At 42.8% G+C, this 22,227-nt stretch overlaps 1 protein-coding gene across 3 annotated transcripts in view; it reads right to left on the minus strand.

Annotated features, from left to right (window-relative positions):
* Window positions 1-22,227, minus strand: part of LOC141010115 (vascular endothelial zinc finger 1-like) — a 133,281-nt gene that overhangs the window by 13,200 nt on the left and 97,854 nt on the right. For all 3 annotated transcript variants that reach the window (XM_073482962.1, XM_073482945.1, XM_073482953.1), the window contains exons 3-4: window positions 13,726-13,795; window positions 13,166-13,334 (exon numbers count right to left, since the gene is read on the minus strand). In XM_073482962.1, the coding sequence (XP_073339063.1) occupies window positions 13,166-13,334; window positions 13,726-13,795 (239 nt within the window). The remainder of the gene's footprint in view (window positions 1-13,165; window positions 13,335-13,725; window positions 13,796-22,227) is intronic.

A 22,227-nucleotide genomic window follows, 5' to 3' on the forward strand; every position in this document is an offset into this window, starting at 1 on the left:
TATCCCAACTTCCATTAGAAGCGATTAGTGTTAAATAAAGTCAAATAAAGTAAGAAGCACCTTGTTGGTGTGTTAAGGCATCAGTTTACCTGGCCATGGTGTAAACATAAAACTCCCCAAGCTGCCAGTGTAATGAGCAGAAATAAAATGAAGACTTACTAATAGTATTGTGCCTCTGAATACTTTCATACGGTGTATGCCTCGAAAAGGGTGAAAAACCACAAACTATCATGACCCACCAAGAAGAAAACGTGGCATAGAATTAACATAGATCAAAAGTTCGTAACTTGAACTGTCCCCTAGTTAGGAGCAATTAGCAAGACGCTAACCCTCCAATATAAACACTGGGCTGAGCGGCTAGTGTGATGCTAGCCGCTATGCAGGTCCTGTTGATCTGTCGTTAGCATCGTTGCTAGCAGGCCTCGGCTGTTAGCTTTCATGAGTCGCCCACCCGTACAGCTGAATTAACCAGTCAGCGTTTTACTGCAATGTCTTCTAAATTAACAGTGCCACCAATAAAGAAGTAGCAGCGTGGTAAATAGTCCATTGCGAGGGCTAGTTGACATTATCGTGGGCCTTTATGTCCATGTTAGGTCTCGTTAGCAGCAAGGTACCTTTAACCTCCTCGACCAATGAGAGTGGTACTTTAACCCCGCTGTCCGTCATGATGTACAGCCTCGATGGGTAGCAAAGAGTGGGCCTCAGTCCGCACTTGTATAACAGTGACATGACTTCCCTGTAAGCCGCCCGCTGCACTGCAACCTCTGGGGGGAAGTCCTCCAGGATGGCCACCGGCTTGCCCTCGTATCGTAGCTCAGACCTCTTTTTGCGAGCTTCGCAGAGAACTTTTTCCTTCGTCTGGTAGTTATGGAACCGGATGATGACCAGCTTGGGCCTCTCGTCATGTTGGGGTTTGGGGGCTAGTGATCGGTGAGCCCACTCCAGTTCAGGAGGAGATGGCAAGATTTGTTCACCCAGGAGTTGGGTTAGCAAAGTGGCAAAGAAGTTGGTTGGACGAGGACCTTCTATTGACTCCGGGAGCCCCACAATGCGTAAGTTATTGCGGCGGCTTCAAGCTTCTAGATCTGCAGCTTTAGCCCTTAGCTTTTTGATGCTAGTCGTTAGCTCTGCACATGTAGCTTCAAGGCTAAGCAGGGATTCGCATGTAGAGTCCGCGTGGGATTCCAAAGTTGAAATCCTTTTGCTGTGATCGCTTACCGTGGCTTGCACTTGGTCCATTTTAGCTTCGAGGGATGAGAAGGTAGTCTTAAACTCCGTAACTAGGTCTGACTTGTACTTCTCAAGTAGCGCAGTTATGGCTGCCATGGTGACATCCGTGGTAGCGGGGTTGTCAGCCGACGCCAAGTCCTTTTTATTCTGTTTGCTTTGCTTTCTTATTATCGATTAGCTTATCGGGCTAAGTAGTTAATTTAAAAAGTAGCGGGAGCACGGGATGAAAGCGTCTACTCCTCATCTGCCATGACCGGAAGCCAAATATATAACATTTTTAAATCCAAATTAATATTCCCTCCCTCCTTTGCTAAACACAGCAATAATGTTACTGTTACTGAAACCTGGAAGGGTGCCAACCCACTGTGGATCTTACAGACCGATCTCACTTCTAAAATAATGATCTTAAAATTTTATGCAAAGCGTTGGCGAGGAGATTACCTCAGATGGTTCATGTACACCAGAATGGATTTGTGCAGGAAAGACTAGGTTTCCATAATATAAGGAGGTTGCTTAATATTCTCTTTGATAAATCTGGCCTCCCTGACCACTCTGTCCTGTCTCTGGGTGCTGAGAAGGCCTTCGTCAGGATAGAGTACAGTCCTAGGCAGTACCTATGTGATGTCCTGCAGAAGTTCGGTATGGGTGGGAATTTTCTCAAATGGGTTCAGCTTCTGTACTCCAACCCACAAGCTGAAGTACTCATTGATGGACTTGTGTCAGCGTCCTTTGGATTTAACTGACGTACACGGCAGGGCTGCTCCCTCTCTCCCCTACTGTTCGTCCTGGCTATTGAACTACTTGCAATGGCAATTCGCAAGCATACTGACATAACGGGATTTGAAGTAGGAGACATAGAACATCGAATTTCTTTGTACGCGGACGACATAATTTTATTTTGCCCCAAATTAGAGAAAACATTACCTAGCCTGCTAAATTTGATAGGAACTTTCGATACCTTCTCAGGCTATAAGATAAACATCAATAAATCAGTGACAATGTTCTTGATAAAAAATGAGAGGCATAATCCCCCTATCTCTATGCCATTTACTGTGTCAAAACAAGGATTTACTTACTTAGGTGTCAAAATTACCCCTACTATTGATGAAATTATTTCAGCCAACTATAACCCCCTGGTGGATACAGTTACACAGTTAATAAATAGATGGGCCAAACTACCCATATCCTTAATTGGACGCATTAATATCCTAAAAATGTAAATTCTAAGTAATTTTTTTTATACCTCTTCCAATCAATTCCACTCTCTCCAGCTCCTTCCTTCTTTAAATTACTTAACAAAATGTTCACAAAGTTCATTTGGAATGACAAATGTCCTAGACTCAGACTGGGGACAGCCTTCCATTCCGAAACACCTCCATTGCGAAACCCCTCCATTCCGAAACACCCCCACTCCGAAACACTGCTGTTCCGACCCTCCCCCAAAAACAAGCTGCCGACTTTCAACTTCAAATTACTTCCCAATAGGGTTAGGGTTAGGGTTAGGGTCAGGGTTTCCCCAATAGCCTTTTTGGAATAGCGGGGTCTTTAGAAAAAATGGGAAACCCCGCTATTACAAAGAATGGAAGTCTATTTTCGGAACAGCTGGGTTTCAGAAAGGCGGGGTGTAACCACTCAGACTATCCTTGTTGTACTTACCATATGACAGAGGTGGGCTGCAATTTCCGAATCTCTTACGTTACTTCTGGGCAACACACATTAGGGCAGGTATGTTTTATTTTGTGAGTGACCCCCCCAAAGATAAGTTATTTCACAAAAAACAAGCTCGACAAGTTTTGGGTTATTTGGAAGGTCTTTTATGATTTCCTGGAAAAGGAAAATAATGAAGTGATGGATGGACTGACCAACTGATCTGATGATTTATGTGGCTGTTTTTTTTTTTTGTTTTTTTTGTTTTGTTATTATTTTTTCTCTTCCCATTATTAACTTGCTTTAAGGATTTGTCTATGTACAGAAGATAGTTTCATGTTTAAGAATTTATCCATTGTGCAATTTGTTTTGTTGTCATTCTATATGTGTATGCATAAGAACAATCTCTAATAAAAATCTTGTTCAAAAAAACTAAGGAAAAAATCTTGAATGATCGTGATCGGAGATCACTTAAAGGTTTGGTGAAATCAAATCATAAAAAATCAACAGTAGAATTCATGGCTATGTTTAATAGTGAAAGTAAGAGCATCTCCACACACACAATGCAATGAGAACTCAAGGGATTGGGACAATCAAGATGTCGCCATGCTAGTGGCAGCCTATCATAGCAGTTCCCGGTACTTCATAGTTTTTATTAAGTTTTTATTGTGTTTTTAGCTTGTTTTTCTATAGTAACTTTCCACTGCGCTGTGGATTTATACATTATCCACACATCAAGATGCTTTTTCATAGGTTTGGACATCTCCTTTTAACTTTCCTCGTACTTGGGTCTCTCCTGATGACTGGAAGCCATGCCTGCAATACAGCCGGCATTGTCTACAACCGCGACCAGCTGATTGCCCTGAGGCCCGCAACCCTCTTAGCCGGGAAGAGACCCACAACACAGAAGGAGCTAAGAAGGAGATGGCGAAGCTGCAGAGCGGGCGTTAAACGGAGAAGGAAGAGTAGGAAGTTTAAACCCTGCATCCCTGCAGTTATTACGAGAAATGTAAGGCCCCTGGCAAATAAGATGGACAAACTGGAAGCGCTCGCCAGGATGCAGAGGCAGTACAGAGAGTCCAGTATTATGTGTTTCACGGAAACGTGGCTACACGAGCAGATACCGGACTCCAACGCCATCATCCCCGGCTTCCACACGGTCCGAGCCAACAGAGACACCATCGTGAGCGGCAAGAAAAAAAGGAGGAGGGCTTGTCGTGCTCGTGAACAACAGGTGGTGTCACCCTGGGCACATCTCTTTGAAAGAGCGTGTCGGCAGCCCGGACATCGAGCTCATTGCCATCGGACTTTTTCTATATTATTTGTCACGGGCGTTTACAAGTGTCATCGCTATCACTGTTTACATTCTGCCATCTGGGAACACAGAAGCAGCGTGTGACATCATCCACGCTGTGACCGCGGGACTTCAGACGAAATACCCTGGAGCCTTTATCATCATCACAGGTGACTTTAACCACGTAACTCTTTCGTCCACACTCCCAACATTTCACCAGTTTGTCAAATGCACTACACGGGAAAATAAGACAATAAAAAAACAACCAACCCCCGCAGCAGACACCAGCAGTTTGTGCGATTACAGAACTGCATGTCTGACCGTCTGATCAACATCGGCGCCCCCCACCTACACTGCAGACTTTAAGTACCGCACTGAGTCATGTCATCTGCAGAAATTCTCTGATGACACAGCCATTGTGGGGCGTGTAGAGGGCGGGAGGGAGGATGAGTACAGGTACCTGGTCGACAATTTTGTTAAGTGGTGTGGGGAGAACCACCTGCAGCTGAACGTGGTGAAGATGAAAGAGATGGTGGTGGACTTCGGGAGGAACAAGCCCCTGCCCTCTCCAGTCTGCATTGTTTGTTCCGCACCAGGCAGTAAAATTGTTACATTGTAGCATACAGACTGCGGTGTGGTCTGCGTTCACACATGCAAAAGGACCAAAATTGGTCTGAATGACGTTTCGTCATCTTCCGGTAGAAATAAGCGCCAATTTGGACTTTCACAATGGAGCGACAAGTTCGTACACTGTTACTTGCGCTGGTCCTTGCTTTTTATATTGTCAATATCAGCCATTTCTGGCAAAATATCCAATTTCAGAATGAGTCGCGGCTGCGGCTGGAGAACAATCTGCGAATGTAATGGATTCGCCGAAGACGTATCATCACCATGACAGCACTTGTGAAAATAGCACGTCTCCTCTCCCTGAAATGATGCGCTATTTTTACAAGTGCTGTCATGGTGCTGATGAGACAACGCCTTTCCAAAGACCCACAAGGTAGGCTATAGCCTGACAAGCCAGACCGCTAGGGTCTAGATTTCTAGGCTGTAGAATCTGTTATGCTGTTTATATGTTTCGTTTATACCTAGCATTAGCATTTGGTGCGGAATCAAGCGGACCGAGACCACCCCTTTTTGGAGGTCTCGGTCCGCTTGATTTAGTGTGCACCCGAGTGTGATTGATGCTTTCACACCGACGAAAACGAATTGAACTAAGAGCTTTTGGTTCAAATGGACTGTTTAGTGTGCACCAACTGCTGTTGGTGTGAATGCGCCCTATAACACTCACTCCAAAACACAAATAATCTTAAATTATTACTACTATAGTTAAATTATTATTACTGTATATAAAACTGCACCTTATTCTCTTGCACCTTATGTTCCACTTTACTCATCAATACCTTAGCATTGTATTTTATTTACCTCAGTATTTTATTTTATAACTACTGTTCCGCCCTCTGGCGTTTTGAGTTTGGTTCCCAGTCGGACCCATTTGAAAGATGGACCAACTCGAGCAACAAGAAATCACGCACTTGAGTCTGCTGCAATACAGCACTGGTTAAATCTTTGTCTGTAAGTTTACACCACTGCATTATGGTTATTCTGCAAGCTAATTGTTTACTTTATGTTATACAGGTCATTATGTTTCTGACTGTATTGTTTTTTATGAGCTAAACTCGCAGTAAATGCGTTTCTGTTTTGCCAGTGTAATATACAATTTGCCCAATAGGGGGCCATGGCGCTATGCCATAGACTTATTAGTTGATTTATCTGTGATTTATATGAATGTAAATGTGTGAAACTTTATGTTTTATTGTGGTGAAAAGACACAAAAGACGTTACATTTTGTAATTTTATATTTCTGTTGTTTGTTTACAGTCTTACAAAAAAAGAATGAATGGAAGAACTGTGAAATAAAACTGAGGAAGAAGAAAACAAAAAACCTCAATCCTCAAAGAGACTTCAGAGTTCCCTTCATTATTGTTAGCTATCTGTCTAGCTGTATCTGACATATAGCGAGGGCAGAATAACTACCTAAGCATTTTATTGTATATAGTACTTTGTTTTTTGTATATTGTATACAGTACTTTATTTTGTATTTTGTATATAGTACTCTATTGTTTCTTATTGTTTCATCTATCTATCTATCTATCTATCTATCTATCTATCTATCTATCTATCTATCTATCTGCTTTGTAGCCTTAAGAAAACCACTTCCAGTGAGGCTAATCGTAAAAAAAAAAGGCTTATGTTTGCTAGGGAGTAAAAGATTGGACTCTGGAGCAATGGAAAAAGGTCATGTGGTCTAATGAGTCCAGATTTACACTGTTCCAGGGAAGTGCGCCCATCAGGGTAAGAAGAGAGGTGGATGAAGTGATGCACCCATCATGCCTAGTACGTACCATACAAGCCTGGCAGTGAATTGGCAACCAGAGTTCAGACCTCAGCCCCACTGAGAATCTATGGGATGTACTGGTGAAGACTTGCAATGCAATGTCACAACATTTGTTTCCATCCAGAGCTGCATCAATTCCAAAAAATGTCAATGGGGTTAAGGTGTGGACTATGTGGTGGTCAATCCATGTGTGAAAATGATGTGTCATGCTCCCTGGACCACTCTTTCACATTTGACCGATGGAATGTGGGATTGTCATCTTGGAATATGCCCATGCCATCATGGAAGAAAAAATCCAATGATCGAAAAACCTGGTCATTCAGTGTATTCAGGTAGTCAACTGACCTCGTTTTTTTGGGCATATAACATTGCTGAACCTACCCTGCCCAACTGAAGCAACCCCAGATCATAACACTGCACCCACTGGGTTGTATGGTAGGCACTATGCATAATGGGCGCATCACTTCATCTGCCTCTCTTCTCAACCTGAGAGAAGAGAGACCCATCACTCTGAAGCAGGGTAAATCTGGACTCATCAGACCACATGACCTTTTTCCATTGCTCCAGTGTCCAATCTTGTCCCTATCAAATTGAAGCCCTTTATTTCCGATTAGCCTTACTGATAAGTGGTTTTCTAAAGGCTACACAGCTGTTAAAGCTGGAGTGTGTAAGTTATTTTAGGCGTCATTTGGTCAAAAATCAACAATAACCTTTCAGCATATTGTAATTCATAGTGTTATGACAGAACACTGGACTTCTGTGTCTCCTCTCGCTCTGTATTCAGGCTTTAAAAAATCAATGCCGTGACGGCAGTGTTCAGCCAATCACAGTTCATTTTACAGAGCAAGCTGTTTTGGGTGTTCCTATTGGTTGCTTGACTGAAGTCGATGCGCGTTCACGTTCCATCGGTGTTGAAGGTGCAACGGCGGACGTCCCGGCAGGAAAAGCCGCTATCCTGGCATTACCAACAAAAGCATACACGGCTAAGCAAGCCAAAAAAAGGAAGACCGATGTAGAGAAACAAGAGTCTAAAAGGGAGAGTGACAATAGACGGAATAAATCGCATGTAAACATTGGACAAGCATATCCGAGGTGGAGAGAGCTTCGCGATAGCATCCTGGACAGGTGAGCCTCAAATTTAAGTTTCATGTAGCTGATAATCTAAATGTGTGGTAGTAATTGGCTGTGTAATTGAAATGACCGTGAATCTAATAAAGCAGGCGGTTTGTGGTCACAATTGACGAGTATTGTTGTGAGTTGATTAGCTTTATGGAGGGGAGGGGGGAGCGCAGTTGTTTCCATCCCAGTCTCATGCATTTTTCACAAACTCCAGCTTTAAGTCCAAATCCCTTGAGTTCTATTCACATTGTGAGTGTTGAAATGCTCTTACCCTCGATATTAAACATAGCTGTGAGTTCTACTGATTTTTTACAATTTGATTTCACCAAATGGTTAAGTGATCTCCGATCACGATCATTCTGGATGTTTTTTTCAAGCAAATTTCTTCCTCAAAGATGATGGTTCACCACTATCCTTCCAGGTTTTAAAAATGCATTGGACAGTTCTTAATCAATTTTAGGAGTTTCAGCACTCTCCTTTGCTGTTTTCTTTGCTTGATGCAGGCCAATAATTTGACCCTTCTGAAACAGACTAACATTTATATATATATATATATATAATATATATATATATATATATATATATATAGATGTTAGTCTGTTATATATATATATATATATATATATATATATATATATATATATATATATATATAGAGAGAGAGAGAGAGAGAGAGAGAGAGACAGACGCGCACACATACACACATACATACTTTATATGTCAGTCCAATGATTTATACAACTCTCACATGGAACAAATACTACTTTGTCACAAAACATTCATGAAGTTTGGTTCAATAATGAATTTATTATAGGTCTTCTGAAAATGTGACCAAGTTGAGTTAAGAAAAATTGTTTTGTTTGTCTGTGTAACCACTTCAGCGCAGTTGTGGGGCTATAACTCGAATGAGGGGTCAAACTCAAAACTCACACAAATATAGTTGAAGCTGTTATTGAGCAAAAATGTTTGTTTTGGGGCTATAAAGGGCACTGGATAATGATTGAGTGTCCATTGTGGCCATTTAATAATAAATAGTCATGGTCAACCAACGTAAACTGACTGAGTAGGAGCGCCACTTGGCTTTGGCTGAATATCTAGACAGGGAGTAGGCAAATTGATGTTGCTAATGAACTCTAATTGTCTCAGTGTCATTAGCAGACTGGTCTCTCTAAATCAGAACACCAGTTTAGTGCGTGAAAGGCACCATGAATGGATCATCCAGCAGTTGTTGTCACTAATGTTTACTGTCGAGAGCAGGAGCAGAGGTGAGTGCTATGCAGCTGTCAACATGGTCCCAAATCCTAGAGCTGAAGGAGGCGGCCTAACAGTGTGGGCCGGAATACTGATGGACATAAAACTGATCAGGTGTTTATCAATGGAAGAGTCACGGGTCAGTCATACCTGCAGGACATCATCCAGCCCATAGACATATATACGTAGACGCCGCATGACGTGCTGGAACGTAACCCAGCGTCGCCGCCATATTGGCTGGGTCTCTTCACTCTAGGCTAGCACCAGTGTCAATTGGAGTCAACGGAGAGCGAGCAACTATGTCGGTATTTTGTGCAGCTTACGGTTGCAATAACCGGTGTAGTATTGACAGCAGATCGCGTGGGATTACCTTTCACAAGTAAGATTGAACAATAATTTTGGTTATTTTACCATTTATAACATTTTGTCATCGTAATTAACGTCACTGACGTGTAACGTTATTACAACAAGAACTGGTACTCTCTCTCATTGTCTCTTGTTGTTTTGTTTTGTCTTCACATTTTGAAGGTTTCCCAGTGATACAGGCTTGAGGAGGCAATGGGAAGTTGCTATAAAACGGGAGGATTTTGTTGCGACCGAGTTGTCAAAGCTCTGTAGTGAGCACTTCAAGCCTGATGATTTTGACAGGATGGGTCAGATTGTCCGGCTTAGAGATGGTGCGACCCCATCTGTTTTCAACTTCCCATCTCATCTTCTCAGAAAAGGTGTATTTTTACTCTACATGCTAACAGAGATGCCTATGAATCATATGTAAAACAAAAGTTAATATCACACTTTGCTAAACACTTTGTTTTTTTTACCATTAGTTCTTTCTGCATGTTTAGGAATTAGTGATGTATTGTGTATTACAATACACTGTGGGATACTAAAACCTTTTCAAGTGTTTTTGATGAAGTTGTTTTTAAGTATTACGTTTCTTATATTTTAGCCTGTAATGATAAGGAACACAAAAACTTCAAGGAAAGCTGAAGAGAGCCTACCAGTGGACCTTTCTCAGCATTTCCCTGAAAGTGAACCTCAGCCCAATGATGTGAGTATTTGTGGGCTATTTGATGTGTCTCATACAGCTGTGAGCAACATGGCTCTGGTCATATCAAAATCTCTCCCTTGCTTTCTGCAACTCTTCTCAGACATACTCGCATACCACACTTTATATGTTATAAATAAATAAATAAATAAATACACACCTGAACACATACACACCCCCTTTCACTGACACTCTCTCTCACACACACATGCACCCTTTCTCTGTTTCTCATACTCATGGTGCTGGCAGTGATATTACGGGTATGAAATTAAGAATGTGTGCCTGCACATATGCAGTGCTATGCACCAAACACCTGTGAGTGGTATGATATAAACATCACTGAAAATATTTTCATCCTTCTTTCTACTAGGACCACTCCTATGCATTGCCCAATTCTCCTACTCGTCTAAAGGCCAGACTCAGTGAAGCTTTGTAAAGAGTGGAGAGTCTAGAGTGGGAGAAGCAAAATGCAAAGGCCTGACAACGGAGAGCAAAGAAAACCGTAAAGAGTCTTCTGGAAGATCTGGAGAAACAGAACCTTATAAATGAGGATTTGAAAGAAAGGCTGGACTTCCACTCAGGTAAAATAAATTGATAACACAACCTTGAATGTTATGTTGTTTACACTCTTTGTCAGACTTTATAAAGGTATTATTTCACGGAAACTTACTAACTAGTTTGTATTAACTGAATTTCAGATCTTCAGATAGACCTCTTTTCAAAGCAGGGCCCTGAATACATGAAGGACCAGAGAGAGTTTGCCCTGACACTTTCCCCTGCCACATCCACATACATTGCAAGGGTGTAGTATATGTTTTTTTGATAACACTTTTTAAACATACTGGTTAAAATACTTAAAACACTTCAGCCCTACATAATATACAACAAACAGGGAACCGATGTATAAGTTTTGAGCGTGTATGTGCTATTGTCACTATTTTTTGTCTTGGAAAAAAGAACAATCTTAGAAAAAAAATGAAAAAGTGCCCAAAATAGGGATCCAATGGTTAAAGCACTTAAATAGCTTTTTATTTTCTCTTTGTAAAGGTGGATGCAATCAGTTGATGCCAAGCCTGGGCTCAACACAATGATGATGGACATGTTGCAGAGAAGACGTGAAGAAGACCCTGCTAAATATGGCTCAGTGGCCCTCATGTTGGATGCCATGGCCATCAAAAAACATGTCCAGTACAATCCCTTTACCCAGAAAATGTCTGGATATGTGGATATGGGGAATGGCATGGATGAGACTGATGTAGCCACGGAGGAGCTTGTTTTTATGGTGGGCATACAGGGTCATTGGAAAGTGCCAGTTGCCTACTACCTCACAAAGTCTCTGTCACCATGAATGTGCTGTGTGGTTTGAAACTGTGTTTTAATTGTAAAACTTCTCTACATGTATTCCTGTTATTCTCACTGCCTTGGATTCCTCAAACCTCTAAAACAGAGACTTTCAGTTTGTGTTGTAGCCTTGATGAACAGAAACTGTGACAAAGACTCACAGTCACTATGGATATTTTGTCAGTCTAGACTAGTGTGGTGAAATCAACGTGTGTGTGTGTGTGTGTGTGTGTGTGTGTGTGTGTGTGAGAGAGAGAGAGAGAGAGAGAGAGAGAGAGAGAGAGAGAGAGTGTGTGTGTGAGAGTGTGTGTGTGTGAGAGAGAGTGTGAGAGTGCGTGTGTGTGTGTGAGAGAGAGAGAGTGAGTGAGTGAGTGTGTGTGTGTGAGAGAGAGAGAGAAATAAATTCAAATGAACACTCAAACTTGTTTCTTTATTAAAATATAAAATTAATTAATTTATACATTTATCAATATGCCATACCATGTCTTTGTTAAAGAGCATAATACAAAGTCTTTCAGCATGAAAGTATGTATTTTTAATGTGTGACAGCGTCCTGTATCATAACTGAATCTCTGCCGTTTGTAACAAACCAAACCATGTGAAAATCGGGTAAAAATTCAGGGAGTTGTGATTAATATAGTCGGGGTTTACACCTTCCTCAGTAGAAGTAAATGCACTGGGGGTGCATTGGGGACCCAGCCAAGATGGCGGCCGCGCTGATACGTCAGCTCCAATAGGCAGTGTCAGTCTATGAGGCGTCTACGTATATATGTCTATGATCCAGCCCATTCTCATCCCAGAGTGGCACCAGTATGCCCCAAACTTCATGTTCATGGATGACAACACGCCCCCACATCATGCTTGTGTGGTCACCACGCATCTCCAGAAGGATGATGTCCCTCACATGAAATGGCTGCCATTTCCCCCCATAACTGAGCCATGACAACAGACCTGAACCCCATAGAGCATCTCTGGCTATGCCCATGACCCCACCACCATGTGACCTCCAGGAATTCCAAGTTGCTGTTGTCGCAGAATGAGCGCCATTCCGCAAAACAATATTCGACGTCTAGCATGGAGTATGAGCCAAAGATGTCAGGCTGTCATGGGAATACCCGTTTTCGACTATGTGCTAATGATCAAGTGTTGGGTACATACCCCACACTTTGACTTTTATTGCATATTTAATTCAACTCTGGACACTTGTCCAGAAAACAATAAACAATAAACAATCAAGTGAAACACTATAATATCCCAATATCCCTAACTAATTCTGAGTAGTGTATATAAAAACACTTAATTTTGATTTCTGTCATTTCATTCTATCATGTTTGAAAGTTACATTTGTTCAATTGCGATATGTATATCCTGCTTCAGGACATATCTATGTCCCTCTATGTCTGTCTTTTGTTTTTTTTAAGTGATTATTTGTTGAAGTAGGAAGTTTACATACACCTTAGCCAGACTCTATGTCAGTCTCAGACTTTCACAATTCCACATTCCAACTTCAAAGGGGATGATTGTAGAAAGTTCAGTTAGGGCACTAACCACAGGAACAACTGACTTGTGAAGCAACCATTGAGGCAGTGGTTGTCTATATTTCAGTTCCACCGTAAATGAATCACTGCTGGATGAGTGGTGTACTAATTGAAAAACCCAGATCTCTATCATGACAAATTATGTGTCCAATATGTTGGTGGCTTTTGGGAAGTTTAGAGGTGTGTGGATGAAGTGTTTTCATCAGAGTTTAAACATGCCTATTGTTCCTGTGTTACACTGAAAAACTGAGCAAAGTAGTGAGGAGTTTAAGAGAAGAAAAATGGGACATGTGGCCTACCTTTATTGTTACATGCATTGCTGAAACTGGCTTGGCCGTGCGTCTTGAGGTGACTTGTGATGTAGGCAGCACTTAGCATTTTGCCACATATGTTGCAGGTTACTTTGCCTTCATGCCTAATCATGTGGGAGCGCAGACGGTCTTTGGTAGCAAAGGCGGAGGTACAGGCCTAGGACAGAAAACCGGTTATTTTATTTTTTTCCTTTGGAACCAGATTGTCACATTCAGGGATTCTCACATCAACATAAAGACAAATGGATCTAACCCTAACCCTATGGAAATGAATCTTTGTGTTCAAACATTTTTTTAAGCTTTCTGAAACAAAAGCAAAAATAAGAAAAGGCTTGAATGAAACGTGAAACTAGTAAGCATAATGAAACTTACATGGCAACTGCGAGACCTGTACCAATGGTTGTCCAAGTGGTAGTTTCAGGGTGGCAGATTATGTTGTCTAATCTGAACTAGCCTTTAGAACTAAATTATGTTGATCATCAACTCTAAACTAAACTCTTTCTTTTCTGCATATTGCTTTCATTTTTGCTCTCAGTCATGATTCTTACCGTAACTTGGCACTTGAAAGGCCTCTCTGAAGAATGGACATGCTTGACATGACAGCTTAGGTGATCAGGTCTGCAAGGGGAGATGAAGAAAATTGAAATTCTTTAGTTCATACTAAGAACTGGGTAATTTGGCAGAAATTTTAATCAAGATACACATTTCAGTCATGATGGTGACTATACCAGATTTGTTTGAGCGATATGGACACATCCAAGAAGGACACATCCAGACTGGATAAACTGATCAGGCGGGCCGGCTCTGTGGTCGGCATGAAGCTCGACCCTCTGGTGACGGAGGCAGAGAGGACGACACTGGAAAAACTGCTGAATATTATGGACAATACCAGCCACCCTCTGCACACCGTCATCAGCGACCAGAGGAGCCTGTTCAGTGAAAGACTGCTCCTTCCCAAGTGTAGGACCAACAGACTTAAGAACTCCTTTGTCCCTCATGCCATCAGGCTGTACAACTCCTCACTTGGGGGGAGGAGGAAATAGATTGCCGGCAATACTGCAATACTGTGTCACTGTGCAATAACTTATTTATCTATTTATCCATTTATTCACATAGATACCTGGACACTCTCACTTTCGTGCAATAATTTCTGTACAATAACACAGATACAGTCTTCTACATTTATATTTATTTTATTTTATTTATCCTATTTTATTTTATTTTATTTTATTTTTATTGTATTCTATTGTATTCTGTTCTATTCCTATCTTTAATTTCTGTTTTTAGCTAAGAGTTTATTGTTTATTGTGAACTGTATGCTGCTGGAAATTCAATTTCCCTGAGGGAGTCATCCCAACGGGATCAATAAAGTGAAGTCTAAGTCTAAGTCTATGATACATTAACCACCTCATCTAATCTATCTCCACACAGAATGCAGATGGTAAGGGCAGTGTATGTGTCTGAAGTTAATTAATTCTTAACATAATTCTTGAATCCTCTATTTTGCACAATGCATGAACAAGCCTCCTGCAGATAGGCAAAACATTTTTACATTTCATCAGAATAGGAATCACAATCAGAAATACTTTACACTACACTAGAATAAATATACATATATACAGAGCAATAAAAAATACCAAAGTTTAAAACTTTGTGTCTGACACTCAGAGTGAGGAATTGAACAGTTTGATTACAGTTTGATAACTAGTTTGAGTCCGGCAGATGTTGAATGACCTCAGTCATCTCAGAAAATAGAGACGACTCTGTCCCTTCCTGTAGAGGGCGTTAATGTTCTTAACCCTGTCCAGTTTATAATCAATGTGGACTCCCAGATACTGATAATCCTCCCCAATGTCCACACTGACCCCCTGGATGGAAACAGGGGTCAACGGCACCTTGGTCCTCCTCAGGTCCACAACCAGTTCCTTGGTTTTTGTCACATTGAGCTGTAGATGTTCCGCTCACACCATGACAAAGTTGTCCACAACAGTCCTGTACTCATCCTCAGCACCTTCACTGATACATCCAACTATTGCAGAGTCATCCGAGAACTTCTGGAGATGACAGGTCTCTGTGCAGTAGTTGAAGAGGACAGTCCCCTGTGGGGCCTCTGTGTTGCTGACCACTCTATTTGATACACAGTGTTGTAAGCGCACATACTGTGGTCTGCCAGTCAGACAGTCAATAATCCAGGTCACAAGGGGGGAATCCACCTGCATCGCTGTCAGCTTCTCACCCAGTAGAGCCAGACAGATGGCTTTGAATGCACTGGCGAAGTCAAAAAACATGACTCTCACAGTGCTCGCTGGTTTGTCCAGGTGGGTGTAGACACGGTTGAGCAGGTAGATGATGGCATCCTCAACTCCAAGTTTGGGCTGATAGGCAAACTGTAGGGGGTCCAAGAGTGGTTTGACCAAGGGCCAGACCTGCTCCAGGACGAGTCTCTCCAGAGTCTTCATGATGTGGGAGGTCAGTGCCACAGGTCTGTAGTCCTTGAAGCCACAGGGACACGTCGTCTTTGGCACAGGGACAAGGCAGGACTTTTCCACATCACAGGGACCCTCTGTAGACTCAGGCTCATGCTGAAGACATGGTGAAGTACTCCACAAAGCTGGGGGGCACAGGCTTTGAACACCTTCTGGCTGACACCATCAGGACCCGCAGCCTTGCCCGAGTGGAGTCTCACCAGCTGTCTCCTAACATGGGCAGCTGTGATGCTCACTGTAGAGGTGACAGGTAGGGGAGGGGGAGGTGTTGAGTCAATTGGCAGCAGTGTGTAGTGACTTTGGAGACCAGGGGAGGAGGAGTGGGGAGGGATCTCACAGGAGGATGAAAGGCTGTAAGGAGGAGGAGGGGGTGGAGAAGGTGGTAGTTGGTAGACAGCAGTAGGATTGATGGTGGTGTTATCAGGGGGTGCAGGGGCCTCAGTATCATATCTGTTAAAAAACAGATTGAGTTTGTTGGCTCGGTCCACGCTGCATTCAACTCCGATATTGCCAGCTGACCTGAGTCCAGTGATGGTCCTCATTCCTCTCCAGACCTCTCTCGTGTTGTTCTGCTGAAGGTTCAGCTCCAGCTTCCTCCTGTAGTTTTCTTTACCCTCCCTGAGCTTCACCTTTAGGTGTCCCTGTATTGTTGTCACCTCCTCCCTGTTGCCAGCGCTGAAAGCCCTCTTTTTTTCATTGAGGATTTCTTTGATGTCCTTTGTTACCCACGGCTTGTTATTTGGGTAACAATGCACAGTCTCAGCTGGAACAGTGGAGTCTACACAAAAGTTGATATAGTCCGTGATGCACTCTGTGAGCTCATCAATGTCCTCTCCATGCGGCTCACAAAGTGACTGCCAGTCCATCACCTCAAAACATCCCTGAAGTGTCTCATAAGCTTCCTCCAACCATCTCCTCACTGTCCTTGTGGTTGCAGGCTGGCTCTTCACTAGAGGCACAGAACAGGGGTTGAGGTGCACCAGGTTGTGGTCTGATCTACCCAGTGGGGGGAGGGGAGAGGAGCTGTATGCATCCTTCACATTAGCATACAGCAAGTCCAGGGTCCTCTCCTCTCTTGTAGGACAGTTCACATACTGTGTGAAGTTGAGCAGTGCTGTATCCATGGTGACGTGGCTGAAGTCACCCGAGATAGCAATGAATGCACTCCAATGACCTACAAAGGTAGTTGAGTCTGTAACTGGGCTATGGCGGAGTGGATTATGTAACATGCCGACGCTGGGTTGGCAGAGGTAAACGGTCACCACAACAACATGTGAAAACTCCAGAGGCAGATAATATGGTTGGAGTCCAAAGGCAAACAGTTCAATGTCTGGGCAACAGATATGCTCTTTGATGGTAATATGAGCTGCACCACCTGTTGTTAACTAGAACAGCAAGCCCCCTTCCTTTACGCTTACCGCTCCCGGTGCAGTCCCTGTCGGCCCTAACAGTCTCATAGCCCTTGATGGAAACATTGTCGTCAGGAATGTCCTCGTGCAGCCATGTCTCCGTAAAGCACATTAAACTACACTCCCGGTTCTCCCTCTGACTCCTGGCTAGCACCGTTAGCTCCTCCATCTTATTAGCCAGTGATCTCACGTTACCCATGATGAGAGAGGGGACACTCGGCTTAAATCTTTTCTTCTCCGTAAGCCTCCGTTGTCTCGACCTTGCTCTTGGATTCCGCTGCTTATTCCTCCCCTGCAGCCTCTGTGTGTCCTTCTCCAGATCTCTTCGGGATGTCTGCTGATCTGGACACCATGCTGGCCGGTGTGACAGTTTAACTGGTGTTCATTTTAACTGATGAGGGTCCCAGATATGCTGGAGGAGTGGTTTGAGAATCCCGTCTCGAGAAGGGTCCTCGGCCCTGTCCGCTAGCCAGGAAAAACATTTCAAGCAGCCTGCACATCGATCCAAGTCATATGTATATTAATTTTGACGTGGCTTGTACAACACTATTCCACACAGAGATGCCAGAGTCTGCAACCTGCAAACCACTTCACAACGAACGCTACAGAGCTCATAATGACAGTGTAGGTGACTGTGTCGATGCCTGTCCGAAAAAAACGCAACTGTCAATAAATCGTCCAAAAGTGTATATTGTCGGCCTTATATCTTTGTCATGATTGTCTGTACTCACATACAGCTCATGGGTGGAACAGTCTGAGGCATTTGTTCATGCCGAGCAGCTCAAGCGCAGTGTGGAGAGTGCTGTTAGCACCCAGGTTAACTTGTGACACTTGTTATCATCGTGTATTTCATTCATTCCACACTCTGTTCAAATGGTTACTTAAAGTCATCGTTCCCAGCTGTATACATTGCTATTAAGCTGGCGATGTCAAAACTGTCAGTGACGTACAGTCAGGAGAGGCAGGGGAGGCAGAGCCTCACCTGTCATCATGGAAAAAATAAAATATGTAATAAACAAATAAATTAAATTGTTATATTTATCAAATGGTTTGAACTATAAACTAATTTTCCATTTAACTTAAACAATTTGGATTGTTTTTTATTAAAAATCGCTGAATTTTCGCATTCCCGTTCAAATACGGGGAAGAGACGCATGGTGAGGCAGCAGCAAGCTGAGCCTCACCTTGGATTGCGCAATCCCTCACAAACTGTGCTCTGCCATCCAATGAGAGCGTGTCACTCTCTCTCTGTATGTCGCCAATCAAATGTTTCAAACACTTTTAATATATGCCCCCCCACTGACTTCCCATAGTTTAGCTGATGTATATAATATATGTGTATAACCTGTTTCGTGTGCTCAGTGATCTTACAACGGCAGTGAAGAGGCACCGGGTGAGGCAGGCAGTTCTCTTGCCTCAAGGTAGGGGGCACTCGTGAGCCCAGAAATTCTAAATGCTACTCCGCAGCTGCAGAGTAAGTGACAGCGAGCTAGCAACAATCTTAGAGTCCATGGTTACGAGCGAGTCCAGTGCAGGGATATTTTTTCCCCCTCTTGCCCCGCCTGGATTTACAATGGAGGATTTTATATCCAAGCTCAAACAATTTTCTAAACTGGACTTTCAATCGAAACAGGAGGTAATAAATAAAGGAAGACCAACACCAGAGCTGAAAGGTTTGCTTCAGACTAACGTTACGGGCCGCTGTGCATGTGTATATGTGTGTGTGTGTGTGTGTGTCCGAATTAAGAAAACCAAATTAATGCAGAAATCACGTAATGGAAATGCTACTGCCAGCGAGTCTAATGCAAGACTGACGACTGTTTTATAAAATAAAAATAAAAACAAATGCCCATAACAGCAGCAGTTGCCGTGGCAGGGCAGTGACTGCCTCAGACACCGGCAACTGGAGTGAAAGGCAGGAAGTGCCACTACTAGCTGCCGCTGCCACGAATTGAGCCAGCCCTTGCTGTCAAATGGTGAATGATCTACTCTGTTGGGTTCATAAATTTGTAAATCTGATTCTGATGGAGTCAGTGCCGCCCCAGCGGCTCCCTGTGTGACATTTCACATGAAAATTAATATTTTTTATATCATCATCACTGTTTCAGGCCTACAGTGATTCTTACATTCTCCGACAGTAAAATGTGCAGCCTACACACATAATTGTATCTGTTCTATCAAGTTGTGATTAATTGAATGATCCTGAGCTAAAGCTTTAAACTGTCCTGTGTTTTTTTTTTATTTTTTACTTTTACTGTTTTTAAATCTAGCCTGCCGCTATGTGTTTTATTTATTATCAAAAGAGGCTACTTTTTAATTTTGTACATTTTCACAAATACAGGGAGGACTTAAGCAGGCCTGAATAAAAAGTTCTGTATTGCTACTGTTTCTATTAATGGTAGGTTAGTTCTTTTATTTCATAAATGCACCAAAACATGGCATCACTGAAATGGAAAAATGGAAAAGTTCAAGTACCTTATACTGTAAGCATAAGTAGCCCCCTGCAGAGTTGCCACATCATGTGAAAATATAAATGAATGTTCATTAAGGCCTTTTAATAATCTTGATAGGCTAAGTTAGACTTTCTAGGCTGCGTTACCATCATTATAAGACACAAATATGTTTTGCGGCTCCAGACAGATTTTTGTGGTGAGGGACAGGGGCAAAAATGGCTCTTTTGATAGTAAAGGTTGCTGGTAAGAAGTCATCATCTCTCTTCTGATATTCATCTTTACACCTTGAGCAGTGTGAGATACATGCCTGGACTTTGCTATGAACCATGATTGATGGTCGATACAGCTGTTTGTATCACAAGTTGATCTGGGCGTCTCACGCTATGCCACAGTTGACTGACCTCACGCTGAGTTCGGGCTGGATATCAACATACTCTGCAGACTGTTTCACCAGCAGGTTGTATGACAGAGTACACAGTTTTGACATCGACTTGGCGCCAGCTTAATAGCGATGTACAGTGGGGCAAAAAAGTATTTAGTCAGCCACCAATTGTGCAAGTTCTCCCACTTAAAAAGATGAGAGATGCCTGTAATTTTCATCATAGGTACACTTCAACTATAAGAGACAGAATGGGGGGAAAGAATCCAGGAAATCACATTGTAGGATTTTTAATGAATTAATTGGTAAATTCGTCGGTAAAATAAGTATTTGGTCACCTACAAACAAGCAAGATTTCTGGGTCTCACAGACCTGTAACCTCTTCTTTAAGAGGCTCCTCTGTCCTCCACACGTTACCTGTATTAATGGCACCGTTATCAGTATAAAAGACACCTGTCCACAACCTCAGTCACACTCCAAACTCCACTATGGCCAAGACCAAAGAGCTGTCAAAGGTCACCAGAAACAAAATTGTAGACCTGCACCAGGCTGGGAAGACTGAATCTACAATAGGTAAGCAGCTTGGTGTGAAGAAATCAACTGTGGGAGCAATTATTAGAAAATGGAAGACATACAAGACCACTGATAATCTCCCTCGATCTGGGGCTCCACGCAAGATCTCACCCCGTGGGGTCAAAATGATCACAAGAACGGTGAACAAAAATCCCAGAACCACACAGGGGGACCTAGTGAATGACCTGCAGAGAGCTGGGACCAAAGAAACAAAGGCTACCATCAGTAACACACTACGCCGCCAGGGACTCAAATCCTGCAGTGCCAGACGTGTCCCCCTGCTTAAGCCAGTACATGTCCAGGCCCGTCTTAAGTTTGCTAGAGAGCATTTGGATGATCCAGAAGAGGATTGGGAGAATGTCATATGGTCAGATGAAACCAAAATAGAACTTTTTGGTAAAAACTCAACTCGTCGTGTTTGGAGGAGAAAGATTGCCGAGTTGCATCCAAAGAACACCATACCTACTGTGAAGCATGGGGGTGGAAACATCATGCTTTGGGGCTGTTTTTCTGCAAGGGGACCAGGACGACTGATCCGTGTAAAGGAAAGAATGAATGGGGCCATGTATCGTGAGATTTTGAGTGAAAACCTCCTTCCATCAGCAAGGGCATTGAAGATGAAACGTGGCTGGGTCTTTCAGCATGACAATGATCCCAAACACACCGCCCGGGCAAAGAAGGAGTGGCTTCGTAAGAAGCATTTCAAGGTCCTGGAGTGGCCTAGCCAGTCTCCAGATCTCAACCCCATAGAAAATCTGTGGAGGGAGTTGAAAGTCCGTGTTGCCCAGCGACAGCCCCAAAACATCACTGCTCTAGAGGAGATCTGCATGGAGGAATGGGCCAAAATACCAGTAACAGTGTGTGAAAACCTTGTGAAGACTTACAGAAAACGTTTGACCTCTGTCATTGCCAACAAAGGGTATATAACAAAGTATTGAGATGAACTTTTGTTATTGACCAAATACTTATTTTCCACCATAATTTGCATATAAATTCTTTAAAAATCAGACAATGTGATTTTCTTTTCTCATTTTGTCTCTCATAGTTGAAGTGTACCTATGATGAAAATTACAGGCCTCTCTCATCTTTTTGAGTGGGAGAACTTGCACAATTGGTGGCTGACTAAATACTTTTTTGCCCCACTGTATATGGCTGGGAACGATGACTTTAAGTAACCACTTAAAGTCATTGTTCCCAGCCGTATACATTGCAGTGTGGAATGAAAGAAATATGCGATGATGAGTGTCACAAGTTAACCTGGATGCTGCGCACTCAACGCCACAGCTAACAGCGCTCTCCACACTGCGCTTGAGCTGCTCGGCGTGAACAAATGCCTCAGACTGTTCCACCCATGAGCTGTATGTGAGTACAGACAATCATGACAAAGATATAAGGCCGACAACGTGCACTTTTGGACAATTTATTGACAGTTGTGTTTTTTTAAGGACAGGCATCGACACAGTCATCTATACTATCATTGTGTGCTCTGTAGCGTTCTTTGTGAAGTGGTTTGCAGGTCACAGACTCCGGCATCTCTGTGTGGAATAGTGGTGTACAAGCCACGTCAAAATTAATATACATATACATGACTTGGATCGATGTGCAGGCTGCTCAGAATGTTTTTCCTGGTTAGCAGACAGGGCCGAGGACCCTTCTCGAGACGGGATTCTCAAACCACTCCTCCAGCGCATCTGGGACCCTCACCAGTTAAAATGAACACCAGTTAAACTGTCACACCGGCTTCATAGCG

This window comes from Pagrus major, chromosome 2, assembly GCF_040436345.1.
Source record: "Pagrus major chromosome 2, Pma_NU_1.0".
Lineage (NCBI taxonomy): Eukaryota > Metazoa > Chordata > Actinopteri > Spariformes > Sparidae > Pagrus > Pagrus major.